The sequence below is a fragment of the Pagrus major genome, chromosome 5 (assembly GCF_040436345.1).
Source record: "Pagrus major chromosome 5, Pma_NU_1.0".
In the NCBI taxonomy this organism is placed as follows: Eukaryota; Metazoa; Chordata; class Actinopteri; order Spariformes; family Sparidae; genus Pagrus; species Pagrus major.
The window spans coordinates 12,748,826-12,772,243 of NC_133219.1; the positions used below are offsets into that span (position 1 = coordinate 12,748,826).

The 23,418-nt window shown below is 39.7% G+C and overlaps 1 protein-coding gene across 2 annotated transcripts; it reads left to right on the forward strand.

Annotated features, from left to right (window-relative positions):
- Positions 1-150: 150 nt before the first annotated feature.
- Positions 151-17,571, forward strand: kif2a (kinesin family member 2a). Of its 2 annotated transcripts, XM_073466422.1 has the most exons (21): positions 176-319; positions 6,365-6,459; positions 7,656-7,778; positions 8,541-8,595; positions 9,284-9,400; positions 11,073-11,173; positions 11,345-11,440; positions 11,537-11,591; positions 11,676-11,838; positions 12,046-12,136; positions 12,270-12,333; positions 12,451-12,542; positions 12,637-12,779; positions 13,013-13,217; positions 13,383-13,493; positions 13,588-13,655; positions 13,946-14,071; positions 15,049-15,196; positions 15,686-15,787; positions 16,381-16,516; positions 16,617-16,799. In XM_073466422.1, exons 1-21 carry the CDS (start codon positions 259-261, stop codon positions 16,700-16,702), a joined length of 2,238 nt encoding a protein of 745 aa, XP_073322523.1. In that variant the 5' UTR covers positions 176-258; the 3' UTR covers positions 16,703-16,799. The 2 variants fall into 2 exon arrangements, with proteins under 2 accessions (XP_073322524.1, XP_073322523.1); XM_073466423.1 differs by lacking the exon at positions 13,946-14,071 and having other exon boundaries at positions 151-319; positions 16,617-17,571.
- The last annotated feature ends 5,847 nt before the right edge of the window (positions 17,572-23,418 follow it).

The following is a 23,418-nucleotide window of genomic DNA, read 5'->3' on the forward strand; positions in this document are numbered from 1 at the left end:
CAGTCTGAAAACGCCAAACACAAGATCTATCTTATGGTTTCATGGTTTTCATCCAAGCAATGATTCTGATCGAATTTTGGCTGATTTTATTTTGAAAAGTGTCGGTCCGGAAATACTTTGCTATTCTTGGTAGCTACGTAATGCTAGCTCATTCTGTTCCCTGCATCTACCAAAGACTGCCAAACACAAGAAGCTGCATCGAGCCGGCACATAATAAGTCCGTAGTCTTGTTTCTGTATACTGTCTAAGTAATGTAGAATGGCGTCGAGTTTTGGGAAAATTGTCGTTGGTACTTATGTGGAGATAAAGCGCAGTGATGGTAAGTTTCACTGTGTCTATTCTTCCCCGTCGTACTGTGTAACATTAGCGTTAAGTTGTTTGGGGATCTTTGTTGCTGCGGTGCTGTTGAATACAGCAACCGTTGTTCCTGGCTACAGGGCGTAACGTTCGCGTTAGCTGCACGATAACGTTGATATTAGCTGTCAGGGTGGAGTGCTCCAACATGGCCAAAGCCTTTGAATGAGCTATTACCTTTGTTAGCTAGCCTCTATGCGAATTCAAAAGGCATTTGCCGTTAGATGTTAATTAATCGTTAGTTAACAACAGATGCTTTCAAATGGCAATTAACAAAGCTAAAACACTGATGTTGGCGCCACTGTATAACGTAAAAGATGTGTACTAACAAGGAGTTCAAATTTAGCTAAGCTAGCTAAATTGCTAACCAAGCTATCATTAACATTAGTTCGATAGTGAGCAGCATTAGCTTGTGATTAGCTAAACGGCCATTGCTAGCTAATGTTACCGGCTTTATTTTAACAGTAATGCTGTAGTGAAACCTAACCAAGATACATTTAGTTAACGAGTAGTTTGTTCTTTGGCGGTATTTCATTTTATATGTAACAGCTAATTCATCTTATTCCGGTTATTAGCTAACATAAAATGTTCATTGAGCTAACTTAACAAACGTTGGTTGTTATGGAAACCTAATTGTAATAGTCGAAAATCAAGGATCAAGATTTATTTTGAGCTTGTTGTAAATTTGACATGCTCTGTATTGATAACACCAAAGATCAACGTATCCCAAAATTTTAGTAGCTAATTACTGTGGTAGTGTTAATGATTTGGGTTTTAGAAACTCTCTTTGATAAGATCACCTCTTAAAATGAGGAAATTAGATTTCATTTTAACAAAGGTAACTTTAGCATGAAGTCAAACAAACAGCAGTGTATAAAATGCCGATGACAGCTCTGTGCTTATTACAGAAGTGCTGCATTCTGTAAACTTCCAGCAGGAAGAGACTGGTATAACACTTCACACACTTCAGCCTAATTTTTTTTGAAGGGTTAACAGAGAAGTTGACAGAGGGAGAAGCTTGTTGTATGACTCTTCTCTATGTAAATGTCATCTTTATTGTCCCTGCCCTGTGTAGTTGTAGAGAATTGCTTCAGGGCCAGGCAGCCAAAGATGACTGAAAGGTTTATGCCATTTCTGCTGGCCCTTCATGGATTAGGCTACACCCAGCGACAATGTTTTGTAATAAAGCTTTGAACAACAAATACTCTTTTGTATAAAGGAGTTGATTGAAAATTAACTGTGGCAAGTGAGCTTGTGGCAATGGTGTGTTTTACTGTTGAGTTGGTTGTTGTTGATGATACTGTCCCCAGGCTCATCACCTTTAAGCTTTATTTATTATACTGTTACCAGTACCGTCAGATCAGAGGTGTGACTTGAAAGAAACACTCAGTGGGCCTATAGCGGGATGGGGTTCTGTCTGTCCAGTTCTCTGCTGGTTGATGTTGCATCCAGAGCAGGGATTGCCCTCTCTCTGGGGGGTTGGTGGTACGGCTGGTTCAGATTCAAGCCAGATTCAGGCCATTAGCCACCACCCCATCTGTTGCAGCCAGCTCCCTCAATTTTGCCAGGACTCTCTCACTCCCTCTGTGCTTTTTTTCCTCCGTTCACAGACGGATCCAATAAGAGCAAGATCTCGTAGAGAATTATTGTGCTGTTCAATAGACCTGAAGTTAGTGTTCACTTTATCATCCTTTCCTCAACCCTACGATTTGTATGTCAATATCCCTGTTTGTAACATTCCTACTATTGTAGTGTCTCTTAATATAGAGTGCAAGATGCCACCTACCAGCTTAGTGGCTATGAACAGCATCATTTTTCTCAATCTGCACAATGTTGACACATTTTCATCAATGGGGTCCTCTGGTTTTGTAGTGAAACTGATGTCTCTAAGGCTTTGTTTTTTCCTCAGGCTTAGCAGAGCCTGAAGCACCCCCTCTTAAGCTCCTTCAACTACTGGGAGGTGTCAGCATACCCATCCAGCCAGGTTTTAGTATAAAAGTGGGACACGATGGACAGTGAATTAAGCTACAGAAATCCAGCCTATAACTGCTGTAAGACAAGCCATTATGTGAATTAGCATTTCAGCTCATATAACTAGGTATATGAATAGAATGTGTGTAATAGAGGTAGACAGGAAGCCATTACACCTAACTGATTTCTATGATGAATGTTTCAGTCATTAGAAAGGTGTGTCTGGATCTTGAAGATTGTCAGTGCCACAGTACAGATGCTGTGCCCTTATATCATCTGAGTGCTTTGCTTATAATGAAACAATTAATGATTGATGATGATGGAATTAGTTGCTCGACAGAAAGGTATCCCAATTTGATCACTGATTAATAATCTGGGTCACTTATCAATTACAAGCACCAAATATTAGTCTTTTATACTTTTTACAAAGTTTTTTAAAAATAATTTTATAAAGTATAAATATATACCTAGGTATAGCTGTAGCTATACTTTGAGCTTGGACTCCAGTCATTATTCAATACGTTTCGTAGACTAAACGATTCATAGAAAAATGATTGGTAGTTTAATTAATAATAACAATAGATACAGTTTCAATTTTCAAAAAACGCTGTCTTGGTGAAGAGTGGAGCTCGCTTTTGTGTCCCATGGCCTCTAGTCTTCTGACTGCAACAGGTTAGATGGGCCCCATACATGCCCCTTGTTGTATATGGTGTTGCTGTGGCTCTGGCCTCCATTCTCAGGATATATGGGCTGTGCCATTGCTAAATATACATTTCCACAAGCAGCATTCAAAAACTTGTTTTGAACGCCTTTTCATGGAGATTTAATCTATATATTTGGCATTGTCGTGTCTTAACCCCAGTATTTTGGCCAGTATTTTGGTGTAATATCTGCCAGGTTGTACCTCTGCTAGCATTCACACTCATCTGTGTCATTATGTTAAGACACTCTGTTTTATGTTAACAGCTGAGATGAAGTGCTGTCAACATACAGTATGAATGCTGCTGTGTGCTGGTTGATACAACAAACATCTTACTAAGTAGGTAGAATTGGGAGAATCGGCTCACTTAATGTAACATTTTTATCTGTCAAGCTGGTTTTCTGTTGTAATTTGATTGTGTAATTTGATTGTGTCTTCTGTGATTTCCATTGGAAAGGGCAAAACTACAACGTGTGTATTTAGGGTATGAAAGTGTTTCAGATCATATATTTGAACAAACTTTGCAGCTTTACTAGTTGTTATGTCATGTACCAAAACGTTTCTACAGACAGAAGTGGTTTACAGGAAGTGTTGCTCTGCTCTGCAGTTACTTAGACAGCACGTTGTTGAATTGAGTTGTACAAACCCAACAGAGGAAGGCTGTGGTCTCAAGCATGACCCCTAGCATTATCCAGTGTTGGTCACATTTTTTCCTTTTTCTTTCTAATTTTATTGCAGGCAAAAAGCTATTAGAAGGACCAACAGTGATTATGGTGGGCCTAGTCTGACCCTTGCTGTCCCCATAAATCCTGTCCTGCTGTCACTTTTGCAACATGGCATGCTCTCAACACTTTCCTTAAGTCGCCTTCGCTGTTGCCAAGGTTTTTTGTATCCTACCATGTGTCCCAGTTCAACCGCGTCTGGCTGTTTTTCCTCAATGCAGACCTTGCAGATGTCCACATAGTAGTAACTAAATGCACTAAAAAGAGTGACACGCACAGTCAGTCTCAGACAGGTGATAAATTAAAGACAAGCTTGATTAAATAAGCGGAGAAACATAACAAATACAGATGTCCTCATGCACAAGGGGTGATTTAATGGTTTAAATATGAAAATGCTCGGAATCATATGATCAAGGCTTCAAGGCTTGAGCCCACATCACACAGAAACTCACTGTTCGCTTCAAAAACACCTTGTAAAAGCGTCTGTGGGCAAACTGGCATGGTGTGTCTGTGGAGCTCTGCTGTGTACGCAACTGTCCATCATATGTGATTAATGAAAAAAGCAGTGTGACTTGAAAGTTGAAAATATGTCGCCGTTTAAAAACTGGTAGAAAAATGCTAAGCGCGGCAAAAGAGAGGAGCGCACGTCAGGCGCTCTATATATATATATATATATATATATATATATATATATATATATATATATATATATATATATATATATATATATATATATATATATAATCTATATATAATCTATATATAATCTATATATATATATATATAATCTATATATATATATATATAATCTATATATATATATATATAATCTATATATATATATATATATAATCTATATATATATATATATATAATCTATATATATATATATATATAATCTATATATATCTCATAGGTAAACAATTGTTTTGCTTGTGATGCATTTCCTGTGACGCGTCTTGGTGTGAGGAGCCGCTTACTTGTATATGACCGTGACATAATGTATAAATATTTCCACTACTTTACTTTTTCACAAAACTAAATTGGTCAAAAGTTTGTCGCTGTCAGTATGAGCTCTGGCGCCACCAATAACATAGATATTTATGAGGACCTCGCTCATTAATAGAGGCATGAGGGAAGGGTTGGCTTTAAAGGTTGTCATTATTGTTCATTAAGTTTTTATGGCAGTGGTATATACCTGTATATCACAGATGTTTTATGTATGCAAAATGTTTAAGTTATTGCTGCATTTACATACAGTGTAATGTCAGTGAAAACAGAAATGTTCAGCAGTTGAGAGAACACTAAAAGCATCTTTGCTTGCTAGTTCCCTGTAAGTCTTTGAATAATGCATAGATGAACATGGTGTTTCCCTGGACTGTGCTGGGAATTTGCAGCATACAGTCAGATCCACATAGACAAAGATGGGAGGGCTGAGCAGGCTCTTTACAGCCGGTATTATTACACTGCCGACAGATAGGCAGAGAGAAGCAGTCTAGCAGCAGCTGTGCTTGTCTCTTTTATCAGTGATTCTCACCAACGGGTCATTATCACCCTCATAGTCAGTTCTTACTAAGATTAACTCAATGTTTTGCCTTGGTTTCATTTGAAACTTAAAGGAAGCAATTGTGTACTGATAAAATATCAAAATAAATTGGAATTTAGTTTACTAGGGCATCATTCAACACTGCTGTGTTCTGAGCTGTTTTCATCTTTTTTCAGTGCTGTAGTTTTTATGACCATGTGGTATGCCTGAAGTATTTTAGATACGGATGTATATATTCAACTGTCAAAGCAATGACCTGTGGTCCACTATTTTTATTAGAAGTGACCAAATCCAAGTTCCAGTCTTGTTTTGTTTTTTTGTTTTCTATGACAGAGCAGCTTTGAAAAAAATATTACTTTGAACAATAGCTATGTATTAAAAGATAATAAAGTCATTATGGAAAACATATCATACAAATCATTGTGAAACGCCTACGCTAAAAGCTGATAAACAATAATATTGAATCACCACCCTGCCCTTTATGTGTTGATGTTGTCTTACACAAAATAAGTAAGATAAACTGAGAGCTAAAATGTAAGAAGATGCACAGGCCTTCGACCAACAGTGACACTGCAGCTTGAAATATGAACAATTGACAAAACATCAAATATCATTTTACAGGACACAACTCTTTTCAGGTTTTTCCAACCTTGCTGCATTTCCGTATTTAAAACAGTTCTAATTTTGCAGCACTAGGCACAGATCTTATCAGGCTGTGGTAATTAGGCCTATTTACCCTTCTAATTACATTACCTTGCTAATGCGCTAGCTAAAGTATTAGTGAAATCCATTTTATGTTAGCTTGTGTGTGTGTACATTTGTATTAACATATATTTAATTATTCGTAATTATCTGTTTTTCAGTACTAAAACTTGCACATGCAAGGTCATTATCATTCTACTTATAGGCTGAACAGTTAAAATATTGGCGCCATTATTGATTGACCAAACTTGCAAAGGCCCTTGATGAGTCTGGGCCCTGGGTTGGGCCTTTGTAAGCACTGTCTTCACTTTTTGATGTTAACCTGCATATCTGATGTTTGCGTTTTCCCTGTCTATGAAACTTTTACAGGACGTATCCACCAGGCAATGGTGACCTCACTGAATGAGGACAACGAAAGTGTCACAGTGGAGTGGATAGAAAATGGAGATACAAAAGGGAAAGAGGTAAACCACCATTTATTACCACCCAAAGCATCAGTGGCGCCAGCATGTGCTTTTATTTTCCACAGCAATTATTATACTATTATCCAAAGACATTCAGGCCATCCAGTCTGCATGTATTACAGTCCCACCAGACTTCACCCTCTGTACACCGATGTGCATGAGCTAACACGGCTGGTAACTCTGGTCATATGTCTCAAACAGTGCATACTTATCAATATAGCCCACTTCCCAGCACTGAAGCCCCATTGTATTTATTTAAATATGCTGTATACCATATATTTGCTGTATTAAAGCCACTTATATATGGGCCTATCTTATTGAGACAATGTAAAAAGAGCAATTCACTCAGTAATGGTATTTACATTGTCACTAATTCATGTCAGTTACAATGTAATGGAATGGTAACAATCACTTTGTTGCTCACTGATGAGCATGCACACACGATGTACAAATGTAAGCATCCTTTTAATCTCTGGCCTTTGGGGTCATCAGGTCATTCAGGTCAAAGTCCAAGTGAAGTCTCAAGGCATTGGTGTTGATGTCTAAACATAAGACCCGGGTGAATAGCTGAATTCCGCTGCGCAAAGTGATGACGCATTATCAACATCCGATGGTCGCATGTAAATAAGGAAGGAATTTGTGATTACTGGACACAGTGTTGGAGGTGGAGCACTGTTCATTCCTATGAAAGCTGCTCAGTGGTACCAAAAAAGCTCAACTTCCCGGCTATGAAAATACCTGGATTGCCGACTGAGCCGACTAACTTCCAGTTTAGCACCCGGCTAACTTGAATGAGGATAAAATAATTTCATTGTGCAGTTCTTCTAGACTTTGCAAGTGTTATTAGACAGTATTTATGATAGTGAAACGAGTCATTTTGCAGGTGTTGTGGCGCTTATGGGAAAGTCTTTTTGGGCCGCAGTGCATCACGTGATGTTGTAATTACACGGTTTGGGCACTATGAAAACTGGCTTCAGTGCCTGGTGCCACTCCTGGGGGCTTGGTCTATTGTTGTTTTCTCCTCTGTTAGAGCTGTTTCTGGTGCCTTTGAGACATGAAACGGGACGTCAGTGATGTACAACGTAATGCTTCAGATAAAAATCACAGACTTTTTCATATTGAATGTTTATTTTTTGTTAGTGACACATTTGGTCAGTAACATATGATTGATCAGTTGATATGTGTCTTTTGGACAGATTGACTTGGAGAGTATATTTGCACTTAACCCAGATGTGGCTCCAGATGAGGAAATTGCCCCTAGTCCAGAGACTCCACCCCCACCTACGCCCACATGTGTTAAGGTCAACAAAATTGCAAAGGTGAGTACCAGTATATCTGGAAATGACTGCAACACATCTGTGTGATGTGATTTGGAAAAAGAGATATAAACAAAATACTTGTCTTTTTCTTTTGATTCGCTTCCTTCATTCTACATCCTTCATTCACATTATAGCCTGAGTGAATCTAAAGTACTCAGACTTGCTCAAGTAGATGAAGCTTGAAGCTTGTAGCTTGTTGCACCTTAATATAGAACCTGGATCCTTCTAGGTAACAAACTAATTGGTCGTGTTAAGTACAATGTGTATGGTGCACAGTAGTTTCAGGCCATATTGTCATGTAAACACTAAGGTTATTTTTGATTAACATTGTAGCTGTGATTTAACCTGCAATAAAGTACAATTTTCTTTTTAGTTTTCAACATATAAAACATGTCCAGCAATCATCCTCAAAAAAAGAGTTACAGCCTTTGGTGATTTGGTCAAGGACTATTCACATAATTAAGTTTTTTTAAAATACTTTAGGATTTGTGCATTGGCAGTGTCATCAAAGACATTGGTGTTAATAAAGAAGGCCTCTGTACTAATCTACACTAATCTGGCTCTCAGGCTTTGTCTATTTCTGTATCTCTACATAACAGTGGGAGAGGTTAAAAACTGAATGGAAAAAAAGGATGTATTTTCTTTTTTTAGTTCTTGAGCAACTGTGGAATATATTAAAGATAAACTAGGAATTACTTAATCCCAGTTAGTCAGTCTTTTATCCAAGAATATCTTACTGTAGCTTATGTTTTTTTCTTGCAGAACCGTCGGACAATTGCACCCACTAAGAATGACACTCCGTCCAGGGACAATAGAGGTTTGTTTCATGCATTTCTCTGGGAATTGTTAAATTACTTTCTCATAATTTGTTACTATTGAATCTTGAAATTAACTTAGAAATCATAAAGAAACACAATGCTCAATACATGCAAAACACATCAGCAAGCAATATTATCAAATTAGTCTGACCTTCTATACTACTCTAGTATACTAGTACTAGTACTATAGTACTCCTTTACTATAACTCACACAAATTAAACCTGTTGCGTCACAATCTTCTATAATATTATGATTGATGAATGCAGTAAACTGTTATATACACTAATTTTCCAGTTTATTTGGTACACCTAGCTAAAATGAATGCAATCTAAGTAACAGTCCTGCAATTAATCCTTCCTTATGAAGGTTACAATAACGTTCAGGTTTTGTTGAAACATCAGAAAGATGTTGATTCAACTTTGGTGGTTTGCAGTGTGCATTAAATTGTATTGTTTTATACAGAGAGATGTTTCTGTTATTTAGCTCGCCCTTGCTGATATAAATGTTTTGGACAAAATACTCCAGCCAATAAAAAAAGAGATCATGATTTAAATTTAGGTTAGGTAAGTTGAATTAAAGACTTGCAAACAGCCGGTTCCGTTTAAATACTAAGCTCAACAGTGATATGTAAGCTGCATGTGAGTCAAAAGGTCTCTTTCTTCATCTATGTGGTTTTGTGTTTGTAGTGGTTCCGACCCGGGCCAGACCCCCGCAACCTCAGCAGCCAGAGCCGGCACCACCACCTCCAGCCCAACAGCCTGCACAGCTCACTCAAGCTCAGACACAACAGCAACTGCAGAATGGTAACATGATCAAAACAAGGCCGTGTTTTATCATTGACCTACACTGTGATCTTTCTCAAGAAAGTAATATTTTTAGGGAGGCAGTTGTATCCAGTTGACCGCAAGTTTACTAACCCTCCACAGGCGTAAATGCAAAATCTAGATATAATCTTTTTTAATGTTATCAAATGAATAGTGAAAGATGCTTCACTTTTTAACCTTTCCAGTAGTTCTGATCGATTAATAGAGGCCATCTTCAAAAAACAGAAATTTTATCATAACTTTTCATGTCTCATGTTTCTGTTGACCACATGTTTATCACAGAATCCTCACATCAGCCGATATCCAGAAAGGAGTGTGGACAGCTTTGTATGTATCACTTGCATGTTTCCCCTGCCCTCAATGCTTTTTGATGATTCTAATAGAGTTCCCAATAAAAACTGAGAGTCCTCTAGTCTTAAGAGAAGACTGTACACCCATCATGTCTGCCAGATACTATTCAGAGCTGTAGTGTGTTGGTGAAGTAGCTCAAATGCAATCCATCCAGCAGACAGGCTTTCTGGGTATTAGACCGGGAGTAAAAAAAGCCCATTTGTGCTGCTGTTGGACTGCGCTGTCTTTTCCCTGTCTGATTTCTGCTGAGTCACACACGTGGAAAAGCCTGTGGCACTGTGCATTTCCTCAAGGCACAGACGGCAAAAATAACCTTTTTCGTTACCCTCCATTCATTCCAATTGCTCATTGTCATTTGAGGAGCTAAAAGGAGGAGGGAAATGCCTTTCCCCCCACCCCTCAGCTCCCCCACTGACAGCCTGTGAGACCCACAAGTATTGGTGGTTCTGCATCCCACTTATACTGCTTGTCCTGGTGCTCACCCAGCTCATCTTCTCCTCCCAGATTAGAGCAGATTATTAATCCCTTTGCTCTGATAGTCTGGGTTCTCAGGGACTGGAGCCAGCAGGAGCCCAGGACTGTATTACAGGCTTTGCAGTGGGTGGCTGGGGCTGTAGTAGCAAGCCAAGGCTAATCAGATAACATTGTGTTTTATGAACTCCACAAGGAGTCAGAAGTGGTGTTTACTCATATGTTTGCCAACTTGTGTTCTGGTATTATGATTACTAATATGTTTATTATTGACCTGAAACAACACTAATCTGTGGGTGTGCTCGGCTGGGAGATTTTTCATAACCTGGTTGATTGCTGGTTGATTGGATAAGTTCTCTAATCAAACTTGATTTGAAACCACCTCTAATTTTATTGAAGTAATTGCAATAATCCAAAGCACATGCGCTAGTATTAGCAGCCCCCCAGTCTAGTTGTGTTTTAGGATGCAAATAGATGGGATGAATGAAAAGAGCAGGTTTTGAACACACTGTAAAAGCCTTCTGTTGGTTATGTAGAGAAAGCAGCTAGTGTTATAGTGGAGGCACTGTGTGCCAGCCACTGCATCTTGGTCTGTGCATGAGCACTATTACTGCTCTGTTTTGTTGGAAATAGCCCAAGGTCTCCCTTCTGTTTGAAAGAAGACCAAGGGAAAGGAAAACGCCACTGAGAGAAAGATACTGCTAAAGCCTGAGGAAGTAGAAGAAACAGTTTGGAAGGAGGAAGAGACTTTTTTTTCATGCAAAGAAAGGCTATTGGCAGTATCCTGTGAAAGGCAGTAGAGTTACTGTTTCTCTTGTCTTTATGGCAGCGAGGAGGAAGTCGAACTGTGTAAAGGAGGTGGAGAAACTGCAGGAGAAGAGAGAGAGGCGTCGGCTTCAGCAACAGGAGCTCAGGGAGAAGAGAGCTCAGGTACATTAATATCATTCTCCTTTCTAATTAACAAAATATATTTATTGAATCTTGATAAGCCCGTACATTCTTGACACTGAGATGATAAACTAAAGGATGTGAATCATTTTCTTTTTGATGGAAAAGATTGCACCTCACTCTGTCACTTTGTCTCTCCTTGTCCTCTTTCAGGAGGTGGATACCACCATCCCAAACTATGAGATCATGTACATGATCCGAGATTTCCGAGCCAGTCTAGACTACCGGCCCCTGACAACAGCAGATCTGGTGAGTAGTGACTATATTTCCCCTTCTCTCTTGATAGTTAGATGTTGACCCTCACCAACGCTATAATAAGATGTCCTTCTTTGTTGCACGGTCCAGATTGAAGAACACAGAATATGTGTTTGTGTAAGGAAACGTCCACTCAACAAGAAAGGTAAGGTGTTTTTTTCGGTGTCATATTCCGTTTCAAATGTAAAGTATTTTTGTGATTAAAAGTCTTGAATCTGCTGTATTCCAGAGTTGTCTATGAAGGATTTGGATGTGATCACCATCCCCAGTAAGGACGTGGTGATGGTTCATGAACCTAAACAAAAAGTGGACCTCACTCGCTACCTGGAGAACCAGACCTTCCGCTTTGATTACGCCTTTGATGACAGCACCACTAACGAGATGGTTTACAGGTTTGTGACGACAAATCAACAAACAAACCGAGCGGTTTCGTGTGCTACTAGAAGTAACACCAGACTAGTCAATATAATGAGGATAATGCATTGTTTGAACAGAACTGAGTTGGTGACTGCCATGTTTCTTGTTGCACATAATGGTTACATGGTAAAGCCTGTTTGTATAGAGTAGTAAATGATTGTGTGTTCTGTCTTATCCTGCAGGTTCACTGCCAGGCCTTTAGTGGAGACCATTTTTGAGAGGGGCATGGCCACCTGCTTTGCCTATGGGCAGACGGGCAGTGGAAAAACACATGTGAGTTACATGCAATGGCCTCTTCAGAAACAAAAATTAATTGTTCCTATTAAAAGTTTTGCTCTTTTTTTAAATACGCCGGGTAATGTGAAAATATCTCTTCACCTACATTGTATTGTGTACTGTGTTTTAGACTATGGGTGGAGATTTCTCTGGGAAGAACCAAGACTGCTCTAAAGGAGTTTATGCATTAGCTGGTAAGTCAGTGAGTTATGTTTAGTGAGTAAATTTCACATAAAATATGTCTGATTATATTATTATAAAGGGTTTAGTTTGCTCTGGATTGTTTAGATTTCTTATCTCTTTTCCTTTAGCTCGGGATGTATTTCTCATGTTGAAGAAACCCAACTACAAGAAGTTAGATCTACAAGTGTATGCAACCTTCTTTGAAATCTACAGTGGAAAGGCAAGCAATATATAATCATTTGTTTGGTTTCTGATTCCCCCCCACCCCCCAAATGAAACATTAACCAATGCTGACTGTGTGTATGTATTGTTAGGTGTTTGACCTGCTGAATCGTAAAGCTAAGCTGAGGGTGCTGGAGGACGGGAAACAGCAAGTGCAGGTTGTAGGGCTTCAGGAGAAGGAGGTCAAGTGCACAGAGGATGTCCTGAAACTCATAGAAGTGGGCAACAGCTGCAGGTATAACTACAGAAACTTTGTCAGTGTAGTTGTTTGCAGTGCAGAAATCCAAAGACTTGTAGTTATTTTTGTTCTGCATTAAATGAGTTAATCACTCACACTGGTCATATTCCATGTTCATGACAGATAAAGGAAATTCATGCATTTTTTTATGCTACAGTAGTTCTGTTCTCGCTCTCTTCAGCTTTGTTTGCCCTTTGTTCATCTTTACATTTGCTTCATTTCACTTCCAGAACATCAGGGCAGACGTCGGCCAACGCCCACTCATCTCGCAGCCATGCTGTATTCCAGATAATTCTTCGGAGGAAGGGTAAGATGCACGGCAAGTTCTCCCTCATTGACCTCGCAGGGAATGAGAGGGGGGCCGATACATCGAGTGCCGACCGCCAAACTCGTCTGGAGGGAGCTGAGATCAACAAAAGCCTGCTGGCCTTAAAGGTTTGTGGGCAGCAGTGGCAGCAGCTTTATATTAGCCTGCCTTGTAGCTGCAACTTCAGTTCGTTTTCCTATTTGTTTGTGAACAGACAAAATACAAAGTGATTCTAAAAGGCTTTTTTTTATTTTTATTTAGCATACATTGTGTCTCCGCATTTCTTGTTTCAGGAGTGTATCCGGGCCCTTGGCCGTAACAAGCCCCACACTCCATTCAGAGCCAGCAAGCTCACCCAGGTCCTGAGAGACTCCTTCATTGGGGAAAATTCACGCACATGCATGGTCAGTCCATTGCCTTGATTAATATCCAATGTCTGTGTCTTCACATCTCTTCCAGGTGGTATTTATTTGAATGATCTCCTCTTTCTCTGCACAGATTGCAACAATCTCTCCTGGTATGACATCCTGTGAGAATACCCTCAACACACTACGTTACGCCAACAGGTGGGAATATGCTGACCCACTATAGTGATTTGGACAATGCCTTGATGCTACAATAACCAATGAGAATTCATGAGGAACTTGTAGCTCCTGTAATTCCACTATAATCCCAAATGGATTTGTTATAGAAATTAGCCATGCCAATGTTGTTATTGTCAGTTTCTCTGCCTACTCTCAGTAGTTCTGTCTGACTCTCTTGTATTCCCTCTCCTCTCTCTCTCCTGCTTTGTTTCCCTCTTCTCTCCCGCCCTCTGCCTCCTCTGTGCGCTGGTGTGGCTGGTGCGGCTGTGTAGAGTGAAGGAGTTTGGGATTAGTCCGTCGGACATCCCCTTCTCCCAGAGCGGTCAGGGGAGTCGCTCTGACCACTCACCCACCAATACGTTTGAGTACGATGACTTTGCTGCTACCTCTCCCAGCAGGTCAAGCACTCCCCAAAGCACAGCACTGCACACATTCACAGACACAAAACACACATTGCATGCGCTTCTTGCAGGTATTTGTTACATTCTGATATACGTCCATATGGTCATTTCAGCAGTTGTCATTCACTTCATCAACACAGTGGAGAACCTCCATTTTCGTCTTATTCGTCTTCCTTTTTTCATCTGCATGATGTGACACTTTTCATCCTCCTCCTCTGCTTTGACTTGTGCTTTCACACTTATCTTTGGTTAAACTGTGGACGTAACCTTTTTCTGTTCGCTGACTCCTGAAGAACAAACAATGTATCGCTCTGTCCATATGGGTGTGTCTTTTGTTTGTTCTATGTGACAACATCAGTGGTAAGGCCTGAATGTCAGGGACAACTGTGAAAACTTGGTGTGAATAGTCAAAATAAATACAAGATGGTTCAAAACTACAAAAACAGCTGCTGTTTGCAGCCAATAATGACACTAAAAAGGTGTTAATTTGAAGTATCCATGATGGGCTTTTGTTTGGGCCAACTCTGAGTGAACATAGTCCTTAATCTGAGCTGTACCTGGAGGTCATGTGCACGGCAGTAAAACCTCATCAAGTCTACGAGGCCTCATTGAACACAAGCTTTAACCATCCTGATCCCAGCCCTTATTATTATCCCTATGGTCGGCATGTATTGGATTGTATTACATTGCACAAATGAACAGGGTAAACTGCGCTTTCATTCTGAGTTCACATGCCCATAATGAGATTAAACTAATAGAGGGATTATACTAAAGTTCACAATTTTCCAGAGCCAACACAGTCATCTTTCCCCATGCATGATGTCACTGCTGTCATGCCACCACCTTGTGCTATTTGTGAACGTTTTTGACCCCACAGTTAACATCATTCCCCCTATTAAACAGCCACCATGTTTAGAGACGGTCTGCGCTGTGAAAGAATCAGTCCTGACCAACTCAATGTCTTTTCCCTGCAGGGTGAAGGAGCTGACAGTGGACCCCAACCAAGTGATGGAGGGAGGTCGACCCAACATCCACACTGTCAACCAGCTGGACCTATTGGACGACGAGTGGCTCAGTATCTCACCACAAAGAGACGACCTCAAACTGCTCTGTGAGCAGAATGTAAGTACACAGGGTGTGCTCTGTTAAGTATACAGCATGTAGTGATAAAATCCCTAGACTGAAATGTTTTTGACTGATCTGATACATTACGAGCCTATCACCAATCTTAGTATAGACCATTTCAAACATAGAAAAGTGCCAACGTGCTACGAAAACATAATGCCCTTTGACCCTTTCTTTCCCGAAACTGTTGTCATCACATGGAGACACATTATGAGCCTGCTGTTAAAGGAGTGTAATGTTTTGACACATAACATGTTTTCCATCAAAATAGTTCTCGGAACGCTAGAAAATATAGGCAGGTTTCAATGACCTCATTGACCTTGCTGACTGTGAGGGAGTCAGAAATGTATTTTAAGCTTTAAAAGAATTGGCGTTATGTATAAGTGAACAGTAATGTCCACAGGGACCCAGATTTTAGCACTGATCTCAGGAAAGATTTCTGTCTTGCTACTGAAGCCATGTTAACACTGTAAATATGTCTCCCAGGAGGAGGAAGTGTCTCCCCAGCTCTTCACCTTCCACGAGGCCGTGTCTCAGTTAGTGGAGATGGAGGAGCAGGTCCTGGAGGACCACCGAGCCGTTTTCCAGGTCGGAACCCTGAAGATAACATGCATGACTCTTTAAATACTGCAGCTCACCTGTTGTCATTTTCATGTCCATATACCCACACTCAGGGCTTTTCCTGGCTCAGAATGGGCTTTTAGAGGGTGACTACACTCAACAGTACGCATAATCAGACCATGTGCAGGAAAGGCAATGAGTTGGCCTTAACTTATTTGACAGAATTCTATGCATTTTACTGTTATTTCTGACTCATCAATCTCAGTTTCTAGCTGCACCATGCGTAATTTTGATCATATCTGAACATTTTACTTCACATCAGACCCAACTGTTTGGTGACAGAGGCTGATGTTATGCAAATACAGTGAGATTTACATTGTTAACATTTAATAAGAACAGCATGTTGTGTGTTATACAACAGTTCTGATTAGGTATTCTGATTTGTCAAAAATATATTTGCTGACTACTACACATTACCAATCATTTTTTTACTTCATTATAATAAGAGAGCTGTATTGTTTTTTTAATAATTCAGAGTGATTCTTCTGTGCAGCTGGCGGATTTTTTATCTCTAGCCGTGATAAACTAAATGTGCACTTGTGTGTGTGTTCTGTGAGCAGGAGTCCATCCGGTGGCTGGAAGATGAAAAAGTGTTGCTGGAGATGACAGAGGAGGTAGATTATGACGTGGAGTCGTATGCCACTCAACTGGAACAGATCCTGGACCAGAAGATAGAAATCCTCACTGAGCTCCGAGGTATGGCTGAAGCACAGAAACACACTTCTGACAATACATCTTACTCCAGCAGACACTTTTTTATGATTATGTCTTTTCCTCTTCGCCCTTCCTTCAACAGATAAAGTGAAGTCATTCCGCTCTACACTCCAAGAGGAGGAGCAAGCCAGTAAGCAGATCAATCCGAAGAGGCCACGTGCTCTTTAACGACTGGAAGCTGAAGAGGTTTAAGTGGCACCTACAGAAGCGTAACCACTAGATGTTTGGCACAACTCGGGCTGTCACTAGCAGCTGTGAAAACGCAAATAAACCAACCGATGTACCAACAGGCTCAAGGAATTGCATTTGTAATGATCCCTCTCCTAACAAAACTGGCTGTTCACTCACTATGGTCTCATTAGAAAACTCGGGAGGAAAATAGTTTTCCTTCCCTTTTTAGTAGATTTTTTTCATGGAGAATGTTTACTCCCTCTCTGTTCTTCTTAAATTATTTTCTTTTATACTTGTTTGTACTTTCTTTGGACTGAATATTTTATTTCAGAAGAGATCTTCATTGAACATCTTCTTAAAGTTTACCACACAAAACCAGTATTTGAATTCTGGTTGCTCTGGCTGACATGTCTGCATGTGCACTCTGTAATAGCGTATGTAAGCTTCTGTCCTCGGTTTTTTTCATGCTTTTTGGTCCTCAGTTGGCACTGTAAAGTCATACCTCATTATGAGCGGTCTCTTCTCTTTTTTCCTTCCTTCTCAAAGCATTTACCAGTTTGGAAGAAGCCTTTTACCACATTGCGTTTCTTCCTTTTGTGTTTCTTTCCTTGTGCCCTTGAGAGGTTTTTAAATGTAGTTTGCTTCAGTTTGTGCCATGTCATTCTATGTGGCAACTGACTTAAAAACTCTTAATGTAAAACATGTTTTCCACCCCTGTTTAACACTTTGTTATAAAAATGAAACTAGAAAAACTGCTATTAATAAATGTATAGTGAAGACCACTGACCTACCATTGGTTATGTTGCTCAGTGTTTGCACCGGATGTAATGCTGGATGAAGTAATAAAGATTCATGTTTCATTAGAACGCCGTTTGTGACAATGAGTTACCCAAATAAATGGACTGAATGATTACCATCAAGAGCCATCTTCATCCACTTCTGAGTAGAAATTAACTATGCTATAAAACTCTAACAGCAGACTGCACTGGTGCTGACTTAAACACCAGTCCTATGTCACTCCATAGAATCACTACAACACATTTCATCTTGCTACATCCTCACATATTTGGCAAAAGACATTCACTTGAATTTAATTTGCAGGGTCCCTGCATCAATTTAACACAGTGACAGCAGATAGAGAAGCGTTGTGTATCATTACCCATGGTGACGGATGTTTCCAGCTTAACAAAAGGTGAAAGTGCATCCCGCAGTTTACCCTCCACAGAGACATTTGTAACTTCATGCATCTTAGTAAAGTGATAGTGATCGGTTTGGGACTAAAGGTGACACACTGTGCACAGAGCTGTGAAAGGATATAACCAGTTATTTCTTACCTTAAAAGTTGATGCAGCAGTAGATTGAATACAAACTAACGAAATCTGCACAATTGAAAAAAAAAACGTGGTTTGCATTTTAGAAGGTCAAATTATTGTCATTTTTTTTAAAACAAGGTCTTAAAAACGAAATTATGCGAGTCATTTGTGCTACATCTATTTTAGAAAAAATAGTTTTGATTGATGATTATATCAAACAAACGCTTCGTTTCGTTTACTCGTCACTGCAGCTAATGAATACTGAAAACCCACAATAAAATCTGACAGGATTTATGCTCAAAAGAATTATTCTGATGGTTCGACAAAAGTTTTATTTTTAAAGGGTTTAACCGGAAGCTTTAGTATGCTACTGCGTCTACCTTGATCCTCAGCGGCGCCAACGGTGGTCATGACTAAGCATGTGTATTGCCCTCTAGCGGTGAAAGTTAGCACCTACAACTGCGAGTTCTCACTGGCAATAATACAGTACCGTCTGTCGCTTTAACAGCCCTTTCTTTAAGAAAATGTACAACGCACAGAAATCATTTTAAGGAATATTTTACACATACATTTCCACAAAATTATAACAGCATGCCGCTTGTATTGTATTCTACAATAATGCCAGTGGAGTCAACGTTGGTCAGTTGTTTCTGCCCCCTAGTGGTCTCAGTCAGCAATTACAATTACAAGAGTACACACCGTATTGTTGCCGTGTATTATCAAAATCAGAAATCAGAATACTTTGAGTTTTAAATTCATGATTCAGGATTCAGGATTCATATTATTATAATAATACTTTAAGAGACAGTCGTTGCTGGTGGAGGTCTGGTTGTATTAAGGCTAACATAATATCCTGGTAATACTGCCGGCGAAAACATAATTAACTTTTTTTATGCAGTTAATGAGATAAGCCTATTAGATTGGACAGAGCTGTAATTGTACACTTGGCCGCTGGATGGCAGTGGTGAGCCGAGAACCGCTCGAATAGTAAAGACAGAATCACTTATATACGAATACCATTTCCGGTAAAGAATTTCTAAATAAAATTCCCAAAATGGCGATGTAGTTGCATGATATAACCACCAGGTGGCGGTCATTACAGGCCGTGTGATCCACCATGTTCAAAGCGGAGAAAGTCTTCGTTCAGTAGTTTATATTATTAAATTATACTGAACAAAATATCGTGACATGACAGGAAGTTAGCATTCAGTTTTGGCTTTGATTGCTTCATTATGTCTGCTATAATACAATCCGTGTATTGATGCCATGGATGCATAGTGGGAAAATTCGTTGCTGGTGGAGGTCTGATTACGGAAGCCCTAAAGGGCCATGCATTCATACGTTTTATTTCCTCCGTTTTCCCGTGATAACAACTTAATTAGGGCCCGAGCAGTGAAACTGCGAGGACCCTATTGTAATTGTAATGATTATTATTTTTTTTTGTTATATTTTTTCTTTGTCCCAAATGATCGCATTTTTCACTGCCTGAACATGTATGAAAACGCGATTTTTTTTGCCAAAGTCATTAGGCTTGGCGAAAAATTTGATAATCTGATGTCGTTGTGAACTTCCACCACTAGGTGGCGCTATTATTAAGGAAAGTGCGTTTTGGCTAAAAACTCCCACATACTTTGTCGCACGTTCAAAAACCTTATATCCACGCTTTCAGTGAATTGTGCTGAATCTCCTGATATAGGCCACGCCCATATCCGCCTACCGTTTTTTTTCGCTAGCTCGCGAAATGTGGAAAACCTACTTTTTCGAACTCCTCCCAGGCAATTTCACCAATTTGCACGAAACTTTGCACACAGCATCTGTGGACCCTTCTGACAAAAAGTTATTAAAAGAATTTTGATACGCCAAAGAATACTCAAGTTATTAAATAACAACTTCCTGTGGATTCGGGTCACAACAGGAAGTGTTGCATATCTCCACATTGGTGTGTCCAAATGATGTGAACCTCAGGATACTACTTCCACATGAGCCCCTAAGGCTCTGTGCAAAATCTTGGCCCATGATCACTAGGTGGCGCTATTTAAATTGAAGTATTTTATATCTCCACATTGGTCGGTCGGATTAACACAAAACTTGGTACACTGATTGCCAATGGCCTCCTGAGGACAACTGACAAAGGTGTTACCGATCTGACACTAGGTGGCGCTCTGGTGGCAGTTTCATTTTATATTTGGCACTGTGCCCACACCATAACACTTATGGACATGAAATTCATAGGGGTGGTATAGACTGGCCCCTGTAACTCACACACCAAAAATCACCAGCAGGTGGCGCTATTATCAAGAAAAAACGTTTTTTGTTAATTACTCCCATATAATATGGTGCACATCGTTAAACATTATATCTATATGTTCCCTGAATACAGCCGAACCGTGTGATGTAGGCCACGCCCACGTTTGCACTGAATTTCCATTCGCAAATTCGCCAAATGTCGCAAACCTACTTTTTCGAACTCCTCCCAGGCAATTTTTCCAATTTGCACCAAACTTTGCACGCAGCATCTCTGGACCCTCCTGACAAAAAGTTATTAAAAGAAATGTGCTAGTCCACAGAACGCCCAAAATATAAAACAACAATTTCCTGTGCATTGTTGTCAAACAGACATTCTTGTGTATCTTGATGAAATACAGTCCGATCAACACAAAACTTTTGGCAATTGTGTTCCATGGCACGATGAGCATTTCTACAAAATTTCGTGCAAATCGACCAATAGGTGGCGCTTTTATTGCTAAATGACGAAATGACAGCTTCACTGCCTTCACTTTCATTTCCTCAATGGAAGTTGTTGCAAGTACAAGCCCCGACAGCAGCATGTCACGACAGCAGCATGTAACGACGGCAGCATGTAACGACGGCAGCACGCCCCGACCCGCGTGGACTGCGAGGGCCCGTTCATCGCTGCTTGCAGCTTTAATTTCATTTGTTTTTTCGAGATCTCGAGTTATTAACTTGAAATAACAACTGCCGTTTTCCGAGATAACGGGATAATTTTCTCGAGATCTCAAGATAATGAAACTTTGTTTTCCCGAGATAACGATATAATTAATTCGAGATCTTGAGAAAACAAAACGATAGTGTAGTATATTAAATCATTGCAGGAAACATCATTCAGTGTAGCAATGTCAGAGGAGCAGGAGCATATCGATCACCGTGTCACATATCTTTTCAATCAAGGCCTGACACAGGCTGAAATAGCATTATGCCTTGCTATTACAGATAATATACACATTAGTGTGCGTAATCTAAAAAGACGGTTGGCAAGGCTTCAGCTATATCAGCGGCACAATCTAAGTGAGCCTGATGTCGTCGTTAACTACATAGCTGACCAGCTATGAGGTCCCGGGCGTCTCCATAATCTCAGGCCTATCATATCACAGTCATTATCTCGAGATCTCGAATTAATTATATCGTTATTTTGGGAAAACAAAGTTTCATTATCTCGAGATCTCGAGAAAATTATCCCGTTATGTCGGGAAAATGGCAGTTGTTATTTCGAGATAATAACAGTTGTTATTTCGAGATAATAACAGTTGTTATTTCGAGATAATAACAGTTGTTATTTCGAGATAACTCGAGATCTCAAGAAAACAAATGAAATTAACTCGTTATCACGGGAAAACGGAGGAAATAAAATGTATGAATGCATGGCCTTTTAGGGCTTCCGTACTGATCACAGTTACTGAAGTAAACACTTGTCATGGTCATAAATATACTCTTGACAACCCCTACTACCATCAAGGCTAACATAATAATGTAGCAATACTTCTGGCGAAAACATAATTAACAACTTATTTCATAAAAATCTAACCAGTTACAGCACAGACTTACGGAAGCCCTAAAGGGCCATGCATTCATACGTTTTATTTCCTCCGTTTTCCCGTGATAACGAGTTAATTTCATTTGTTTTCTCGAGATCTCGAGTTATTATCTCGAAATAACAACTGCCGTTTTCCCAAGATATCAAATAGATATTAAATCATTGCAGGAAACATCATTCAGTGTAGCAATGTCAGAGGAGCAGGAGCATATCGATCACCGTGTCACATATCTTTTCAATCAAGGCCTGACACAGGCTGAAATAGCATTATGCCTTGCTATTACAGATAATATACACATTAGTGTGCGTAATCTAAAAAGGCTTCAACTATATCGGCGGCGCAATCTAAGTGAGCCTGATGACGTCGTTAACTACATAGCTGACCAGCTACGAGGTCCGGGGCGTCTCCATAATCTCAGGCCTATCATATCACAGTCATTATCTCGAGATCTCGAATTAATTATCTCGTTATCTCGGGATAACGGCAGTTGTTATTTCGAGATAATAACTCGAGATCTCGAGAAAACAAATGAAATTAACTATCTCGGGAAAACGGAGGAAATAAAATGTATGAATGCATGGCCCTTTAGGGCTTTTGTACTGATCACAGTTACTGAAGTAAACACTCGTCATGGTCATAAATATACTCTTGACAACCCCTACTAGCATCAAGGCTAACATAATAATGTAGCAATACTTCCGGCGAAAACATAATTAACAACTTATTTCATAAAAATCTAACCAGTTACAGCACAGACTTACGGAAGATAATTTCATTTGTTTTCTCGAGATCTCGAGTTATTATATCGTTATCTCGGGAAAACGGCAGTTGTTATTTCGAGATAATAACTCGAGATCTCAAGAAAACAAATGAAATTAACTCGTTATCACGGGAAAACGGAGGAAATAAAACGTATGAATGCATGGCCCTTTAGGGCTTCCGTACAGACTAGCTTAGTTCTTCAAGACTTCTGCTGGGGAGCATTAGCCAGAAAATATTGGAGTTGGGTCACACCTAACAATTTAACATCAACATCATAGTGACAGAAGTGGGGCAGGAAAAAAAAGCAATATTGAGCCAAAATGGTGAAATGGAAAGGCGGAGGCTTGTGTTAGATCCACTTATAAATTATTTACCCTTTTCTAGATCAATGTAATTTTTATGTGAGCTAGAAAACTCGTATAATCCTTACATTTTTCAACGAATGCCAAGTTCTCACGAAAGTGAAACATTCCTGCCCTCCAGTGGTCATGACAAATACCCACAACTACACATTTAACAAACAATACACTTAAAACAACTGTTATCCAAAGTTATAAACCAGTGTGTGCACAATTAGCTACTCAATGGAACTACTACATGTATGACAACATCAAAACAGACTGAAATTACAGCTGCTGGGGCCACTTTTTAAATAAGAATCACAGGTGTAGTTATAACTCATGGCCACAGGAGGGCAGTATAACGTCCCCACTCATACCAACCAAAGAGTCAAGTCCATGGACCTATAGCCCCTTCTTTCACAATGTTTAATTGCCCCCCAGGAACAAATAAAGTCGTTTTTTTT